Source organism: Lissotriton vulgaris, chromosome 8 (assembly GCF_964263255.1).
Source record: "Lissotriton vulgaris chromosome 8, aLisVul1.2, whole genome shotgun sequence".
NCBI lineage: Eukaryota > Metazoa > Chordata > Amphibia > Caudata > Salamandridae > Lissotriton > Lissotriton vulgaris.
Window position 1 is genome coordinate 1183669206 of NC_141696.1, and position 19351 is coordinate 1183688556.

At 46.5% G+C, this 19351-nt stretch overlaps 1 protein-coding gene across 1 annotated transcript in view; it reads left to right on the forward strand.

Moving 5' to 3' along the window:
* The first annotated feature begins 524 nt into the window (after positions 1-524).
* VPS36 (vacuolar protein sorting 36 homolog) overlaps positions 525-19351 on the forward strand; it is a 262064-nt gene continuing 243237 nt past the window's right edge. The window contains exon 1 of the mRNA XM_086935046.1: positions 525-748. Coding sequence (XP_086791172.1) covers positions 653-748 — 96 coding nt within the window. The 5' untranslated portion in view covers positions 525-652. The remainder of the gene's footprint in view (positions 749-19351) is intronic.

Sequence of the window (19351 nt, forward strand, 5' to 3'; positions counted from 1 at the left end):
GAGAATCTGGAACTCACTTCCTCCATTACTTCCTACCACCACCTCTATTCGTACCTTCAAAACTGACCTCAAATCTCTTCTCTTCCAAAGACACTTCCAGAACTAATACACCCCTCTTCATGTACCTCAAGGAAGTTCTTTCTTTATTGTAAATTTGTAATCTATGCCTGTACAATCTCCATCAACTTCAATCCCACACTAGTGTGTTTTTGTGTGTGTTTTTGAGCCTCTGCCATCTATTGCTTTATTTTACCTCTTCTTGTTTGTTTCTGTAACATGTAAATTCGGTAACTCTCCTCATGTAACGTACTTGGTTCTATTGTGTAGTGCTCCTACACCTTTGGGTAAAGTCAGCACTATATAAAAATGCATGAAATAAATAAATAAATAAATAAATAAATACAAAATACAAAATACATCTATGACTTTCCCATATAAACATTTCCCGCAGGTTAAACCTCATCGGAGACTGTCTCTTGCTTTACGCATGCTAGCAGGAAGGTGGCGCTGTCTCGTCAGCAAAGGAGGAGGAGAAGGGGGCAGTCCCAATGACAGTAAATACGGAAGTGCTACGGGCCTTAGTGTAGGTGGCCGTGCAAGGCACTTCTTTGAACAAGGGACAGTTTGTTTTAGCTGTTAGGGCCTCGTAATCATGGACCGCTTTGTATGGGCCACCGGACTGCTGGAGATGAATGAGACGTTGGTGATTCAACAGCGCGGTGTGCGAATCTACGATGGGGAAGAGAAGGTAAGGGACACGCTCTAAAACTCCAGACTGCGCATGGGCCAGTCTGCATTTGAGTGATTCCATATCAGAGTCAGGCAAAACAGCACGTTCTGGCACATGACTGGAGGTCTAGATGGCTGCCCGTTCCTTTATATATTGAGTCAACTAGTGACGTTTGCCTGACTCTAAAATGTCAAGCGTTGTGATTTAGGAAGCAACTCCTGAGTGAGACCCACTATTCATAGGTTCTAAATACTGTCCCTGTTCCCAGAGTATCTTTTAATATGCCACTTGCAAAAATACGTTGAAGTATACAGTAATAGCAGCTTTGCATAGCCGCCGCGTTTTCAGCTTGCTTATGTGTGGCATTTCCATAATCTCATCCTGCTTATGTGTGACATAACATTGCCTGTGCATGACACTTCGAGGGGCACTTTATTGCGAGCAGAACCACGTAATGAAATCCACGAAACAAGAGAAATGTCACAAAATACCTTAAACTGCTCACGGTGAAGTTCATGAAATTGCATTGAAACAGCTGCGCCAACCCCTACGCCTTTGGGCTTTAAAAGTGATAGTACTGTGGGCCAAGCAACGATTCGTCATCACAACAGGCATTCAGCGACTGACAGCATTTACAGTGCTGAGTGACGCAGACACAAAGTGGGTAAGATCTAGCCTCAGGTGCGTGGCAGTGACACAAGAGGTGTTAAACTCTGAGGTGTATGGTCTGCTTCACCCTCACTGCAGCCTGCCATGTCCTGCAGAACTGTCTCGATGCACGCAGCTGTTCATGTTCTCAGAGTGTGCTGCAGGTGACTAAAACGAACTAGTAAGGAGGACAGTTGGAATGTAGGACTAAGGTTATATTAATCGGGGCAGTCTGTCTGGGACAAGTGAAGTCGGGGACAACCATAAAAGAACCAGCCAGGCTATATGCTGCAGAGGGAATACATAGCTGCCAAGGTTTCAGATTGCCATGTGTGACATTTTTACAATTTCTGGGAAATTATGAGTGACATTCCAACGACTAAGAGTGACACTTTCTCTCGAGCAAAAATCATGCAATGAAGACTAGGGAAACTCATAAATATCTGAAATGACAGACATTTGAGCAACAAGAAACTCACCCTGCCCCCCAATCACCTGTCCCCCAATCACCTGTCCCCGTCTGGGCCCCAGTGCAGAGAGAACAGCGAGAGCTAGCCTGGCTGGTAAGTCACGCACTGACCCGTAGTCTGGGAAGATAAACCCAGTTAGTCAGGGCGCCCATGATAAGGATGAGGATGAGGAGACAGAGCAGCCCTGCGGCCGGGCCTGAAGATTTACTGTGATTAAATCAGATCTGCAGATGAACCAGGCTCATTCAGAAGGATGATGAGACAGAGCAGCCCTGCCTGTCAACTAAATTGATTGTGTGACAATAAAATAATTTATCAGAGATCAGACTTTGCGTGCCCCTCCGCGGCGGCACTAACACAAGCACTAATTATTAAACTGTGCATAGCCGCCAAGGTTTCAGATTGCTATGGGACAGTTTCATAATTTCAGTGTAATTATGAGTGACATACAGTGACTATGAGTGACACTTTCTTGTGTGCAAAATCAAGCACTGAAGATGAGGGAAACCTAAATATCAGAAATTACACAAATCTGAGCAACAAAACATTCTAAGGAAATCTTAAAACTTTTGCACAGCACCAGAAATGGAAGGGCAGCAACTTCACACGAGGGCCTGTAGTGATAAATTAATGCAAAATTGCTATTGAACTAAAAGAGCTTGTAACAAGTGCACACGACAGCTGCTGGGATGGCCTTGCACCCGAGCTGTGATTTACATAGTGAAGCGCTCGGCTCCTCTGGCCAGCTCTGCTCCTTGAAAGTGTTGCAGGGCTGCTTGAGTCATCTGACAGACAGCCTTTCTGTTGTAGTATCTCTTTTCCATGTGCCACGTTAGGGATGAAATAAAAGCCTGTCCTACAAACTGTGACAAACGCACATGACTGAAGGGCTTCACTGGTAAGTGGGAAGTTCAGATCCGTTTGGCCTGCCAATTCTGTCCAGATGGGTTGGGGGAGGCTGCAGTTAGAGAAAACATCCTGAGCCCATACCAAAAACTTAACATCACAGCACAGAACAGACCAGCGTATTAAGTGTTGTGCACGGCGCCAACTGGGCAGCAGGTGGCAAGGGAAAAATGAAAAGTAACATGTTTTTATGTAAATGCACCCACTGCTGAAAAGTGACAACATGCCAAAACCAGCTGCATTACTATCGATTGCATAGGCCCAGTAATGCATGTCGTTTTTAAATCGTCACGCAGCTAAAGTTTACCCACAGTCACCAGTCAATGTTACACATGTCCCAAAAATATATTGTTACGGATACAATCAAAAACTTCGCAAAAGAAATAGTAAATTATAAAGCAGGCATATTTCTGGCTTACCTGAATGGAAAGTGGAGTTCAAACAGCTAATAATAACCCTGTCTGTGTGCCGTCGGCGCATGGTTTAGTCCAGTGTACCATGTAACTGACAGCCAGCCCCTCGCTAACAATCCCACTGCTGCCCTATCTCTCGGTCGATCCTCTGGATCAGACTGTGTTCATTGAAGCGCGGCCGGTTGGTGCAAAGTGTCACGATGCTGCAACCCACACTCTCCACAGGCCTCCCGGGGCTGGGTTTCTGCCGCCTTGAGTGTCTACAGTCTGTCTCCTGGCCACAGCTAGGCCTGTTAGCATCTGGGCTCAGCTCTGGCCCTAACATTAGGCGAGCAGGGCGACGACTGCCGTGATCCTGAGCAGCCAGCTTACCTGGGATGTGCATTAAAGGGCCAGCCTTGTGACAGGGGGAGCGGGCCGGCGCACCTTCGACTGCTGTGTCCAGGCATACGGGGCAACATGAAGGGGAGGCTAACATTAGGAGTCACTCTCAGGTAGATGCTGTGCCCATCCCGCCTCTGCAATGGTCGCCGGGTTAATTATATTAATAAAGTATTGCCTTGCGCTCGCCCTCCTACGCAGGCAGCCAGCAGCACAACGGCACCACAGAGCTGCCCGTAACGTAACTGCTGAAGGTAGGCCCCGCCCGGGTCTCCAGGCAGATTGCGACATTGTAGCACGCACTTGTGGGAGCATGATATTTAACTGTTACTGATCCTGGCAAGTCAAAGTAAAGTGCGCCCGAGCCAAGCGCACAGCACACAGGTATCCGAGGAGCTGTTTCAGCGCTGTCATCAGAGTGCCGGTCAGTAACACAAATGCGTGACAATGCATTTCAGTGCGGTGATGCGGTGATGCGGATCACTGCACTGAAATGCGTGGGCGTCACACGTGTTGCGTGACGCTTGGCAGGACTGGTGCTGAACAATGTGCACCCAGTAAACGTGGGATAAATCCCACCAAACCTTGTGATTCCAGGCAAATATTTTATTTAACAAGGTATCCTTTTTCTGCATTATGGCATACAAGAGCACCTTGAAATCCTCGAGTTCGGGATTCGCGCCGAACAAAAAATTATTGCCTTTGGTTTAAAAGACTGTAGTGTTGCATCGTGTACAATGTAGGCCATCACATATACTACACAGGATAACTGACTCACCTCTTAGTTCGCTAATGGTATTGCAATTAAGGCTGGGTGCAGGAATGTTTCTAAATAAATACCTCCTAGTGCAGTCACTTATTCTGTTGTTATAAGATGTCGCACTTTTTCATGTCAAAGAGGTGCACTTTTTGAATTTAGACGCGCTAAATGCACATATCTTAGCGCCGTGAGGGAAACGGCTGTACCGTGGGTCTTTCTGCCACGTTGAGTGGCGGTAGACTCGCCACAGCGTCAGCTGTACCAGCGCCGTGAGAGGCTCTACTGCCGCCTACAACTCCCAGGAGCCTCGGGGAGCAACGTCACCACCGCGCCGGCCCCAGCATTGAAAGCCCGCCCGCACCCACGCATCGCGAGACGCGCGCGGGCGGCACCGGGAGAAGCCCGAGACAAGGACAGGACCGTCTGAGGCCAAACGAGGCTGGGCAGGGCCCCCCCCTTTTCGCCTGAGTCAAAGAATAAGGTAGTCTTGAAACATATTGGGACATTGGTATATCTTGGGACTATGACTATAGCAATGGCAGACTGATGTTTATACATATAAGGCTTTTGTACTATCCCAGAACTGCTGGTAATTGCCCACTGGACAGTGGTTGGAGGTCTCATAGGCGTATTTAGGTAACAGTAGTATACACTGCTGCTTTGGTTTACCTGTGTAACTGATCAAACCGGTATGGCTATGTCAACTATGACAAGTACAAGGAAGGGAACCGCTGGGACATTGGACGATTTCATCACTCTGGCAGAGAGTGTTTTGAACCGCGAGATAGTAATCGCACAAAGGAGCCGGGAAACCCTTTTGGGTAGCTGTCGCGCTTTATAAGCCTAATAAATAAATAAAAAATAGAAATCGCACAAAGGAGGCTCTCGCTAGATCCGTCCCAATTACCCACATAAATAACAGGAGGGCAATCTCCAGCAAATATCCAGGGATCTAATTATGACATGGGAACCCTGCAAGCTATTGATAATCTGTGTCCAATTGTAAATGTTTCGGGAGATGACACATCAGGGCAGCAGAGAGAACATGCACAACAAAACACAGGCATTACAAGTAGATTACGAACACAAAAAACTATAGGGACGGCAGGTCATTCAAGCGGGGAAAAATCTGAAAAATCACAGCGGGCGCAAAAAATCAGCCAAAGAAAGGCTAAACAGGAGAGATAGGAAATCCCTGTAATGGGTTCCCCACTACCACACCCGGAAAGAAGGGTACTATCATTAGAACAATAGGTGTACAAACAGAAGCTACAGACTATATTGATGTAACTAGAGATCAAGAGGTAATAGGGGCAATGGAGCAGACAGTGGCTAACATATTTAAAACTGCCCTGTCCTCCATTCAGGCACAAATAAGCGATTGCTTGGATAGTAAATTAAGGGTCTTGGACACTGAGATTGCCCAATTAAGCGAAATGGTGCTCCGTCTAAACAAGAACATAACAGAAGGTAATATTATAATTACAGAGGGGCAGAAACGTATCGATGGATTGAAAACAGCTAATCAGGCCACCATGGCTAATAAAGATGTGGATCAAATTCAGACACAAAGTGACATAGGGCTTTCAAACAAGGCGCACAAATGTGATATAAAAGATCTCCAAGGGGCTAATAAGTGTGTAAAAAGGGCCCATCCTAATCCCACTAGTACCACATCGTCCTCAGAAGCTCCAACCCAAAGGGAAAGTGTATATAGCCCAAACAAGACCGACCTAGTACCTAATACAGATATACTAAAATTTCCCCCTGCTACGTGCCCATATGTTCTGGTTTTAGCAGGTGTACCAGTACTAAAAAGGGACCAAAAAGAACTGTGGCAAAACCTAAAGAATAAAGTGGTAGGTTGGTTGAGCAAACATAAAAAATTTACGGCGAACAAAGCCAACGATATTTTGATGGTATGAAGGGTAGGGTGGGTGGGAAGTGGGGAGAAAAACATACAGGGAGATTGCATTGTGGTTAACTTTAGGCATCCCCATGTAATACGCTCCCTCTTGCAAGCCCATGAAGCAAATTCAATGTGGGAAACAAACATATGTGCAATGCCACTGGGTTACTTTTATAAACATCTGGAACATGGTAGGAACAAAGCAGTAAGCAATTCTCATGCCCAGAAATATACAATAGATTCCAAGAACTGTCCCAACTCGAGGAAGTAGATTGACTACACGGGTCAGGCGTACCCTTAGACTATGGTAGGCAGCCGAAAGTGCTGGATATTGCTCCACTAGGGATGACTGATGATGTAAGTATAGAGGACACAAGTAGTTGTGTAAATAACCCCAATCCATTAATACTAAATGGTAGTACTCCACTAGCTTATGGCGATTCCATGAGAGTTTCAAATAATAAAGAGCGGGTACATTTGAAAATTATCTCATGGAATATAGCGGGTCTACGCAGGAACATTATTGATCCCGAGTGGAACAGTTTTATTTATACAAGTGATATATGCGCGTTACAGGAAACTTGGTCGACTAAGACTATATATAGAGTGGGTTATAAAAGCTTTTTTTTACCGGCTGTACCGTCAGTAAGAGGAAGACCCTCTGGTGGCCTAGTAATTAGTATAAAACAAATAGTGACTGATTCACAGGATATCCTAGGTATCAAGATAACAACTAGGACAAATAGGATAATGCACCATTATAATGTCTATAATAGACCTGGGCCAGGGTCAAAGGAGTCTAAAACAATCAGGCAGCTGGAAAGCATTTTAAATACAGTAGAGCATGGTGTAGGAATAGTAATTTGTGGAGACCTCAATTGTAACATTGAACCCATTAGCGGACTGGATAAGATTTTAGATGATGAAGACATGGTAAATAAAATTCCAGCATTAACAAGTGCGAAACTGGTCCCATATTCCGCTTTAGCCATGCAAATACTTAGATTTACAGTGACTCATGGTCTCAGGGCATGTAACGGACGTTTACCTGCAGATAGGGCAAAACACCCCACATTTTGTAGAGGCCTTACCCAAACCAAAATAGAATATATAATGCTATCCTATGACCTATGGCCATTCGCTGTTGATTTTGCAATCGATGTTAGGATGGAGAGTGATCATCGTCCCCTCTGTCTTGCCCTTGAAGGAGGGTTGATGAATAGTTAATTGAATAATGCGAACAGCCAACCCTATAAAAAGGATAATGTCATGGTGAGCAACAATTATCGCTCAGTTAAATGGGCGCATATTTTGGAGCGTGGGAAGAAGTTGGCACTAGTCTATGCCACTCTGGTGATATTCTTGGTCCGTATGTTTTGTAAAATGAGTATATGGGCAAATTTATGGAATTACATGCCAACTATTCTAAGGCAATTGTCCCACTGATTACAAGAACTGTCAATAAAGGGAAAGACAAAGCCAATCAAAATTTGAATGGAAAGGCATGGTATAATAAAGAATGTCGTAGTGCCAAAACTGAACTGGTTCAAGCTATTAAGCACAAAGAGTGCCAGCTGGTCAAGGAAGCTAGGACCAGGTATGAGAAAGTGGTAGAGAAGGCTAAATCAATTTGGGACGAAAAAATATGGTCAGGTATGTTAGAGGCAGCGAAAGACAGAGACCACATAACTTTTTGGAACATTGTCGCAAATGGAAATAGGAATTGTAGGTACTCCAGGGAAGTCTACCTAGATGAACCAACCTGGGTTGAACATTTCACTAAATTATATTCAGCCCCAGAAATAGGTAGCCTTGAAAGTGAGGGACTAGTATTAAATTTGAATGAAGATAAACTAGAATTTACACTGCAAGAATCACGACGGCTATAAGTCTAGTTAAAGCAAGAATAGCTCCCGGACTAGACAAGATTCCGGGTGACTTATGCAAACATGACATTGGTGTATCAACTACCTATGCAACTCTGTAGCAGCTGGTGCAGAAGTCCCTAAAATGTGGAGGGGTGCTGAAATTATTTGTATTTTTAAAAAGGGCGATAGGAACGATCCCGGGAACTACCGCCCGATAAGTTTAATTTATATTTTACAGAAAATATACGCAAGGCACATTTTAAATCGCATCAACCTGTGGATTGATGACGAGCAGGTTTTAACTAAATATCAGGCAAGATTTAGAGCCAAAATTAGCACCATAGATCTGGTGTTCAGGTTCGCTTGTATGTGTTGGAAATATGTCAACATAAAGAAGGGCCACTTAAATATGGCATTCGTTGACCTAAGAGCTGCATTCGATCTCATTCCTAGACATTTACTATGGGGAGCACTTAACAGGTTGGGTTTACCGGCCAATCTCCTGGAGCATTTAATTAGATTGCACCATAACAACTATGCTAAAGTGAGGTGGGGACCGGAAGGTGAACAGACTGGGGCAATGCCAATAAAGAGGGGCGTCCGTCAAGGATGCGTTCTCGCACCAACTCTGTTCTCCTTATTTGTAAATGATATTCACAGTTTTCTGAAGGATTGTAGTAATGATGCCCCAAAATTAGGAGGAGAGACTATTCCCGCTCTCCTATTTGCGGACGATACTATATCAGTGTCGCAAACACCGAAGGGTCTGCAATGTTTACTTAACACTTTTCAAATCTATTGCAGCAACAAAGGACTAGATATCAATTCCAGTAAAACTAAGTTTATGGCGATAAATCCGCACAGGTCTTTTTCCGGACACATGGTACTAAATAAACAAAGAATAGAATATGTTCAAATTTTTACGTACCTAGGAGTCTCAATTGATTCAAAAATGTCCTGGAAAACCCAGATTGAAAAGAGTAAGCTTCTGCTTACGCAAAATGCACTTCCAATCTTAAAAAAACATGGTAACAGTCATAATAAAGCTGTGTTGCCAGCGCTGAAGGTTTTTAAGTTTAAAGCCCAGTCTGCTGCCATCTATGGCGCTGAACTGAGGGGCCCAACATGTAAAAGAGAGTTCGAGTTGAATGAAAATAAATTCTATAGAGCACTCCTTAAATTACCAACTCGTACTCCATTAACACCATTAATGCTGGATCTCAATGTGAAGCGAACTGATTACCATGTAATTTCAAGACCGCTAATGTTTTGGGTCAGGCTATGGATAACACCAGAGTTAGCGGACTACAGGGCAGCCCTTATTGAGATAAAGGATTTAGATATCTACAACCGCCTTACTTGGTTTAATCATGTTAGGTCCTGGCTGATAACGATTGGTCTTGTACATTTCTGGAATAATCCCTTAGAAATGACAAAAAGCTCGAAGAGGCTTCTAAAAAGGTCATTTTGGTTTCATATGGAACAGAGTGGACCATATGACAGAGCAAATGGTTTATTGACCAGTGAATTTCTGTTGTTTAAAACTAGTCAAAGTTTTGAACCCTTTCTCAATGAGATAAACCCTCCTCTTGCTCAAACACTTTACTTGAAGCTAAGATATGGTATTCAAATGTTAAAATCATATGTGGCAAGATGGACTAAGGATGGTAGCGATTTATGTACCTTGTGTTCTGGGGGTTAAAGGGAAGACAATACTCATGTTCATTTTTTTTTTTTTTTTCTTTTTTTTTTTCTGCCCAGCTTATGGGATGGCAAGGGAAAAATTGATAAAACCAGTTTGTAGAAACATATGTGTGAGATCATACCAGGTGGCTGAAATTATATTAAAATCCAACACTAGCCAAGTATTTGTTTTTGCTATAAGTAGATTTTTGTTAGCAGTTAATTTTATTAGGATTAAGGCGGGTGAGAAGCTCTCGAACACGTATGTGCATTTAAATAAAGATGTAAGAAAATAGGAAACACAATGGGACGCTAGAGCCAAACCATGGCCAGGGGACGATATCTGCCGAATTTAATTAATTTATTCAATTTAATTAATTATCTAATTGTTAATTGTAAATACGATGTAAATTGTTAGATTATGTTTTTTTACGTTTTTGATACGTGCCTTTTTATTCTTAAGTATTTATTGTAAAACTTCGATTTTAAACATCCCTCCTGAATGAAATTACGAATTGAAAAATTAGATCAGAGGATTATGTATTTCTATGTGAACGCTCTATGATAAAATGTGTAAATGTTTTTAATGTACCTTTTATGATACGATAGTATCGAAATAAAGGAATAAAGAAAGAAAAAATTTAGAATAGACTGTTCATATTTGTACATCAGTTTTGTTGCATGATTTAGAGGCAAAGTACTTTCATGGCTCTGCTCGTGCACATACTCTTAGCTCAGCTCTCCCACTGTTGGCTTGACCCACCTCAACTCCTGTGCCGCATTAAAATTGGTGGTGCTTTATTTGAAGTTACTGCCACTATATCTTTCCTTGGCTTGCCTCAGCGTTTGCTTTAAAGTGGGTCCCTGCTCCTGCTGCATGTGTCCTACTTCCAAGGCAGTGCGCTGTGCTTAAGAAATCTATTGTTTTTAATATAAACTTAAAAGGGCCTCCTCTCTTTCCTGGCTTCTCATTGGTTCCTATGTGTGACACTTACCTTTCCTAAATTTCTATTGGCTGAAGCATATTTTCCTGCATTTACCAATGCTTGCTCCTTGTCTGCTTCTCTTATCAGTGTCTCGCTGCCAGGTCCATGACTGGTTTAAAGTAGAATCTTTTAAACATAGATTATGATGACCAGTCTGCAGCGTTTATAATATCCTCCAGCCTGGCTCCCAATGAGAAAGCCTTTGAAGCCATTGCTCCCCTCACGGAGTGGGCTCCAACTTGAGAGACATTTATACCCGCTTCTTGCATTACCCATCTGATCCACCGGGCTATGGTTGGTGGCGTAACCGCTTTGAAAGACTTCCTTAGTAAAGTCAATAACTGGTGTTCCCCTGGTGGATGAGTCTCTTCCGTCATACTGTCATACTCCTTGAGGCATCTGACCATGCACAGTTTTGGGGACTTATCAAAAGCCGGGTAGGACACCATTCTAGAGTCCGACTTGGTTCTACGCACAATATAAAAGGTGACCCCCCTCAGAGGTAAAAACCCTTTCAGAAATGTCTAGAGCTCTAACATCTGACACCGGTCGGCATGATTCTAAGCACAAAAGCCTAGCCAGCTTAGCTGATATTTTCTTGCGGGACAGATATTTAGTAGGTTGCCAAGATTGGAACAGGCGTACGACCTTATTGACATCTGTTGGAAAACAAGGCAGTATCTGTGAGGCCTGCACAAATAACATGTCACATTTGTCCTTCCCTGGGTACCGAACACCCTAGTGTAGCGCTTGCCTCTCAGAGGGTAGCGTTGCAGAGCAGTCTGAGGTGTGGGCTAGTAATCGCCAGTACAGGTGCGCAGAAATAACACTCAATAATTGATTGTCCAGCCTGTACTTTGCTTTATAAAAGTAAGAGTACATTTATTAAACACACACACTACTTAATACTATACACCAATTTACAAATATAAATAAGCTGTTGGAATTACTTTGTGACATTGCATAACATCTCCACCCCTCCCACAGGGGGGGTGAGGTCTAGTACCACCACTCCCATGTATGCACATCATCCTGCCCCCTAATGCAATGGCTTGACACAACCCGGAGCGAGGGCCCGGAGTTGGGATCCCGTGCCCCTCCCCCGTGGAGTTCTTCACGGGGAGCGCAACGGCACTCCCTGGCTTCGGCATCAGTCTTCAGGCCTGGAGTTGGGCTCCCGGGCCCAAGGGGCAGTCTTCACGGGGAGTGTAACGGCGCTCCCCGGCTTATCTTCGGGGCGACGGGCCCAGAGTTGGGATCCCGGCCCCCTGGGGAATTCTTCGTGGGGAGTGCAGCGGCGCTCCCTGGCTTGTTTTCTCCCATGAGGGGGGCCCAACGGTGCTCCCCTCCCTCCAGTCTCATTGGGGGCCAGGGTGGGCTCATGAGACCCCTTGTGGGCAGTTGCACGGGCAGCGCCACAGCACCCCCGTCTTATCTTCTTGTAGGGGCGGCCCCCGGGATGTGACCCACTTCTCTGCCTCTGCTCCCTCCTTCCTGCTCAGGCCTCTGGGTTTGTTCAAAATGACATCGTCCAGGGGTCTCATGCCTCATGGTCTCTGAAAGCCCCTTCCCCCCTCGCGCCTTCTCTCCAGAGCAGCTTGGTGCCTGGCACCAGGTGACAGCTGCTGATGGATTAACCTGTAGCTTCACCCATGTTCTCTTCTTGGAGAGGAGGCCTTCGCCCTTGGAATGCTTGTCGTGAAGGGCTTGGCCTCTGATGCTACAGCTTGGGGAGGAAGGTCCTTTTTTTTTTTTTTTTTTGAAAACCTTTATTGGTGCATTCAAAGTAGTACAAGCTCCGGCCTACAACCACAGGGGCCGGCCTCAAAGTAGCAAATCAATTTAAAGCACATGCATCTATCATCAATCCTGGCGACCTCTACGAAGAATGTGCAGCAAATGATTAGATGCGTCACCAGTACCTTGGACATATCAAAGGTTTCGTTTTTTCCTTTTTTGAAGAGGCAGTAGTGGCATTACTGTGAGAGGCGTCACACCATACTTAAGAAGCAATAAGAGATGAGGGGATGAACTACGCACTGCAGTCAAGAACAGGTAACAAATAATACAGCCTTGGTCACGTACCAGACTAGGAGTAAAAATAAATCTATTAGCAAGCGATCAAGTGCGAGCACCCTCCCAAAGACCCACTCTCAGGAGACAATAAAGTAGAAGCTGGTATAGACGCCCATGAATCAAGAAATGTCAGAAGGAGAAACAGCCGACCCTACTGAGAAGTAGAAAGGAACTAAAAGGACCATAGAACAAACTAAAATAACAAAACCCCCCCTAACACCCGCCACCCTGCACCCCTGTAATGGCTACGGCCTACCCCACTAACAGCGTGCCTGTCGTCCCGGAACTACCCTAAAGAAAGGAAAAGAAAACGGAGGAGGAGAAGAACATACACACTCCCGGTCTCCCTTGCCCCCCGCCATTGGCGACCTCCCCAAGACATCCTAGCCACTGTATGAAGCAAGTATTACACCCCCACTTGGGGAGGACATCCACAAAAACCACCCGACCCCCGTTACAATATGAGGTACAATCCCGACTTGTAGCACACGACGCAGCAAACCCCAGAAGCCAAAATCAACCCTGACCAGTACGTGTCTTTACGATAGTCCTTGCCGCCCAATCCAGAGTCATCTTAAGGAAATCGAAGCGTTCAACACAGTACAAGTCAATGGAGGCAGATCGAAGACAGGATACAAGATGGCGACATCCATAATTCCGGCAAGGAAAGATGAGGAAGAAAGGCGAACCTCTCTGATAGTCACTGAAGAGCTGTTCATGGCGATCAACACTTTTAGCACCGGTGTTTCGTCGAGCAAGGATTGAGTAGGGAAAGTCAGCAATGATCATAGATACGCCATCCATGGAGCCAGAAGCATCTAATTGGGCTAAATCAGGCTTCCGCCCGAGGTTCTCAAAATGATAGGCAGAGGACTCCACAGGGACCACAGCTTGCCGATAGCATGTCGGAGCATCGTGTTCCGGTCTCAAACAAATATTGTTCAGCGGTAAAGACATCCGAACGTACATGTCGGCAAATTGAGAGTGGAGCGCCCCAATGGCGGCCATTACGGACCTCAACGATATTGTGCCATTCGTCTCCCCCATCTCCTCTCACGAAGAGACGATGCAGGACACGAGCACCGAACACACCTCCGAGGCACGCACAAAGCCAATGATAACAGCGGGCGCTCACCAAACTGGCAGAATCGACACCTTCGCCGCCCGCGGGGCCAAGCCCGTCGACCCCGGCCCGGAAGGGTCTCCGGGCGTCGGACCCCCGACCGCGGCTGCCGATCTTCACTTGCGTCACTGTACCATGTCCGCCGCGCAAGCCGATCACTGAGGTGCCATTCGAAAATCCCAAGAATGGTTCAAGTTCGGGAGACCGGACGCAGCCCTGGTCCCACAGCCGATGTTGTGCAATTCCAACCCGGCTGGGCTAGAAATCGAGGTCTCGGCTTCAGCCCTGGAGTAGGCCAAGAATAGTACTCGATATAACTTCGTTACCCCATAAGTTGGGAAGACCGGGATTGCACCGCAGGAGTCAGACGCACTTCATGCGCACGGGAGTCCGGTGAGATGAAAGGATAGTCAGCAGGATATACGAGCCGCCGGCAGAGGTTGGCGGAGCCGGGGGCTTATGCGGCCATCTTGGTTCGTAGCGTGGCTCCTCCCCCGGGAGGAAGGTCCTTAATTCAGCCTGGCAGGGTCAGCCCCAGGCAGGCCCTGGTTATGAGCTGACTCAGAGCAATATGACATTTCTGGATGACCCAAAAACATTACAATTATGTCTTTGGACTCTGCAGAATACTTCTTCTCACATAAGTAACAGTGGACTTTAGTGCATGTCTGGAATTTGTGGGCCCTAGGAAAGTGAAACTAGCCCATGTGCTCCCCATCCTCATAGGAGAGTAATGGAGTGAAAACAGTAAAGCACACTGACTTTCCCTCAAATGTTTCTTCCAATTGTAGAAAGCCTAATCCATGTCATCACCCAGCTCTGCATAAGTCCTACCAGACCATTCACTTTGTAGCTGCTCCTGGGCTGTGCACGCCAGGAATCTCCCCTGTGCAGCCCTTACACTTGTGCACCTGCATGTACACATGTGTCTGCATGTAACCAGCCCGGTGCCCCTTACTCTAGCTGCAGCGCAGTGGCCTCGCGCCAGGGGAACAACGGTAAAATACACATAAAGACCCTTTCATCATGAGTTCATTGTGAGTGAGTCCCAACTTATGAGGCTCTCCCACAGTAAAAGCTCAACAAATAGATGTTCAAAAAGCAAAAAATCTGGTCGGCTCAGATGGTCAGAACCACCTTCTAACAACATCCCATAAAGAAGAATAGCTGGGCTCCGGAGGAAGCGTGAGGCGAATCCCTCGCATCAACTTGCAAATGAATTAGTGTTCACTGACTGGGTCTCCCAGGACCTGTAAGTGGCCTGCTGAAATTGCCGACCTGTAAGAATTGATAGTGCGGAATGCCCGCCCCTGGGCAGCCAATGATGCCAAGAAGTTCATAATGGCTACCACTTTGCATCCAATTGGATCCTGGCCGTTCCGAACACACCAACCACCTCATTCGGTCCATGCTCAATTGTAGCGTTTGTTTGTGCTGTCTGTCCAAGCCGCTCCCAGTAGCTTCTGAGACTCATTCGATAGGCCTGGGACTCTCCAGCGATGCCTGAAATCTGCCATGCTGCCAAGGGTATCCGTCCTTGCTAGACTAGAGGGTGGGGACCGGCCTGGGGATCCCTCAGAAGAAAGGGATCTTGGGGTAGAAGGATTTGAGAATCCCAGGAAAGTTCCAGATGGACTGGAAACCACACTTGAGACCTCCAGTATGGGGTGACCAAAACTACCCTCCCCTGTTGTCTGCGGATTTGTGCCGTGAGTCTCATTATCATTGCAAACGAGGGAAAGGCATACCCCGTCTCTTTGGACTAATCCTGCAGGAATGCGTCTGTAGCGACCTTTAAAGTGTCCGGTTTCCAAATGAAGAAACGCAGAGATTGGTGGTCCAGACAGGACGCGAAGAGATCTATTGAGAAAGGGCCCCACGTGCTGTGGAGTCTCCGAAAGAGCGATACATGTAGTTACCATAGGCCCATATCCGACTAGCTCCTGTAGCACCAATCTGCTATCACGGTGGAAGCCCCCGGAGGTATTCCACTATCACCGAAATGTTGTGGGAGAGACAAAACGTCCAAAAATCCTTGGCTAGATCTGCCAGAGCCTTGGACTTCGTTCCCCCAAGATGGTTGATGGTTGATATAACAGACCGCCAAAACATTGTCCATTTTCAGAAGCACGCTGCAAGACGCCTTGTCCTTCATCCAACACTGGATCGCAAAGGATCCAGCCATCAATTCTAGGCAATTAATGTGGAACTTCTGCTGGTACTTTCCTCCTATCAAAGAGTCCCCGCACCGAGCTCCCCAGCCTGACGTGCTGGCAAATTACTCTATCACTAAGTCTGGTTCACAGCCGAATATGGCTCTGCCATTCCATGCGTCCATATGATCCAGCCACCACTTCATCTCCCTGCGCACTTTTTCTGTTATGGACACCTGGTCGGAATATTGCAGACCCCTGCGGAGATGAGAGGCTTTCAGGCGCTACAACACTCTGTAGTGGAGCAGACCCCGAAAAATTGCCTGAATTGATGAGGCAAGAAGGCCTACCTTCCTCGCCGGAATTCTCAAGGTGTGGGACACCGAGTCTATGATGAACTCCAGGAAGGTTACCTGCTTGGAAGGTGTCGGAAGCGACTTCTTGGCATTGATCAGAAACTCCAGGTCCTGAAGGAGATCTATTGTCTCCTGCAACTACTGTGAAAGCCGGAGAGGGCATTGCTACAAGAGCAGAATATCATCCAAATAAATGATGAGGCCAAAGCCTTTGGCTCTTCGTGTCTCCACCACTGGTTTGAGAACCTTGGTGGTTAAGCACAATGGGGCAGAGAAAAGACCGAAAGGGTGCGAGGCAAACTTGTACACCTGAAACTTCCACGGAAACTGTAGTAAGCGACGGTGCGGAGGGAAGATAAGGGCCGCCAACTACGCGTCCTTCAGATCTAGTCGGGCCATCCAATCTTCGGGTTCAAGGAGATCCCTCAGCAGATGGATGTCCTCAATCTTGAAGTGGCGATAGATTACCCATTGGTTGAACTCCTTCAGATTTATCACTCGCTGTTGGCCCCGTCTGATTTGTCTACCAGAAAAACATTACTGAGGAAACCTCTTGGGTGAAGACATGTGGGAACAACAGCTCCTTATTGCAGCAGATCTGACACCTCCTTCGGCCTGATCGCGTGCAAAAATCAGGGGTCGAGGTCGGACCTCTTGGTGGGAGAACCATGGAATTCTATTTGAAAACCTTGTATGGTCTGTAACACCCATGCGTTAAAAAACCCCAGATAGGAGGAGCTTTGCGCGCGTCCAAATGGCCGCGTGAGCTTAGGGCTCCCGTGAACCCCGCCACCTCCGGAGATATCCTGTCTACTATCCTGACGCCAAGTGGTGGGAATAAGTGGCAGACGTGGAGGTGACCTAGGGGCTGTTCTCCGTGTCCTTTTCGACCCACGGGATCCTGAGAAACATCGAGTGAAGATTTGCGGCCTGCTAGCCTGGAAGCCGGGGCCTAGAGTGGTAGTGTGACCCCAGCCCGAGTTCAACAACAACGGGGCCAGCCACCGGAAGTCGCCGCCTTATCCCTGCCTGTCAAGATTTAGTACCTGAAATTCCAGATTCTGTAGGAGCGTCGGGCCAAAGGTGAGAAGCTAATTTCCCAACTCCCCTACACCGCTGATCCAGATCTCCCTGAACTCTGCGACGAGGGGGAAAGGGGAAGTGGAAGAGAAAACAGAGAGACTGCCACACTGGTGTCTTCAACTCTAATCTTCGGAGATGAGTTGCTTCACCTGAAACAGTACGCACATAATTATAACAGTCCTTACCAACCTAACTAAAGGTCATACTTTATATTTATTCCAGTCTAATCTTTACCTGACTGAGTGTGTGCAATTGCCTCTCTCTAAATTGAATTGACCCAGGATATATTGGAGGAAACAATGAACTGGTCAATCTTGAAGACTAGAAGAAAGAGTCTCAATGAACTTCACTGGAGCAATGTTCTAAAGATGGTTAGCAAAAAAAAAAAAAAAAAATATATATATATATATATATATATATATATATATATATATATATATATATATATATATATATATATTCATCTACTTTCAAGGACCTGCCAACCTTGCAGAGTAAAGAATGCAGACGCGAACTCCAAATGAAGCCTGAAGACGAATTGAGCTGGATGCTATTCCAGTGAAGAGCGCTAAAAGGAAATGTCTGACTTGGGCGCTCTCACAAGAAAGAAGGTCTGTTCTTAGCCTTGAACTCCAGGATACTCCTGTACAGTCTCACAAGCAAATTCAAGAGTTCTTTAAATTAGGCTAACTGGAATCTTCAAATAATTGCTATGACGATATTGCTGAACATGCGACTAGCACTGTGAGTCCGAATTGCAATGCTAGACATGCAGATGCCCACTGGAAAGACAAGGAAAATTCTTGCCAGCGTACTGTGTTGGATGACAACCCTCAGGAATAGGGTTCAAGGATTCAGTCGCTATTCCGCTTCAGCTTAGCCACCAAGAAGCGCTGGAGAAGGAGCAGGGAACGGGGCTCTGGTAAATTGATAAGCACCCAAACTCCTCAGCGAAAACAGCACGGGACCCGCTGGATACAAACTGCTGGAATGTGAGACTAAAGGTTCTGAAATTACGGGATGACTAACCGCTCGAAAACGCGGTCTAGAAGAGAGCACGGAAACGCGACAGTCTCTCAGGAAATAACGGTTGAAGTACACAGCGGCTTAATCGCTCGCGCACCAAATGCCACCTGTAAGCCACCAAGGTCAGCATGCTAGAGCGCTAACCCACAGCACGCAAAATGGCACTAAGGTAAGGTCTACAACCCTTTGGACCTAAACCCCGCTACCATCATTCTCCAACTAACGGAAGGACAAAGAGGGCTTAGGCTCTTACACAGTCTGTATTTAGGGGCTGACAGCAGGTTTGGGGCTGTGATCTGCTTATTCCTGACACTGCCTCTTGCCCGAACAACTCAAGCTAACTGCCGGGACCAGTGGAGACTCGTGCTTGTAGGTCTACTCACACTGAGAATGTACTGACACCACGAATATGGCGTTTTGGAGGGCGATTGACAGAGGTGTCGGGCCCCGTGGGCGATTGAGTGACCCAGAGGCCTGGGCGCTCCTGGTCTGAAAGTTGCTGCCGAGCAGGGCCGAGTGGGTCCTCAAGTGCTGTGGTCCGCTCAAGAGGACAAAGAGACGTTGTGACTATCTGGTTAATCCCGAAGGCGGAATAGCGACCAAACCGGAGGCAGATAAACAGCAACCCAAGAGTACAAGGGGATCCCGCATCGTCCAGTCCAATAAGATGGACCGATACACACAGCCTGGGGGTTCCCCTGCAGGGTTTGGGAAGTCACAAGACGGCGGTGGTGAGGCCTCAGGCCAGGCTTCGGAACCTACATTGTCGGACGTGATGGC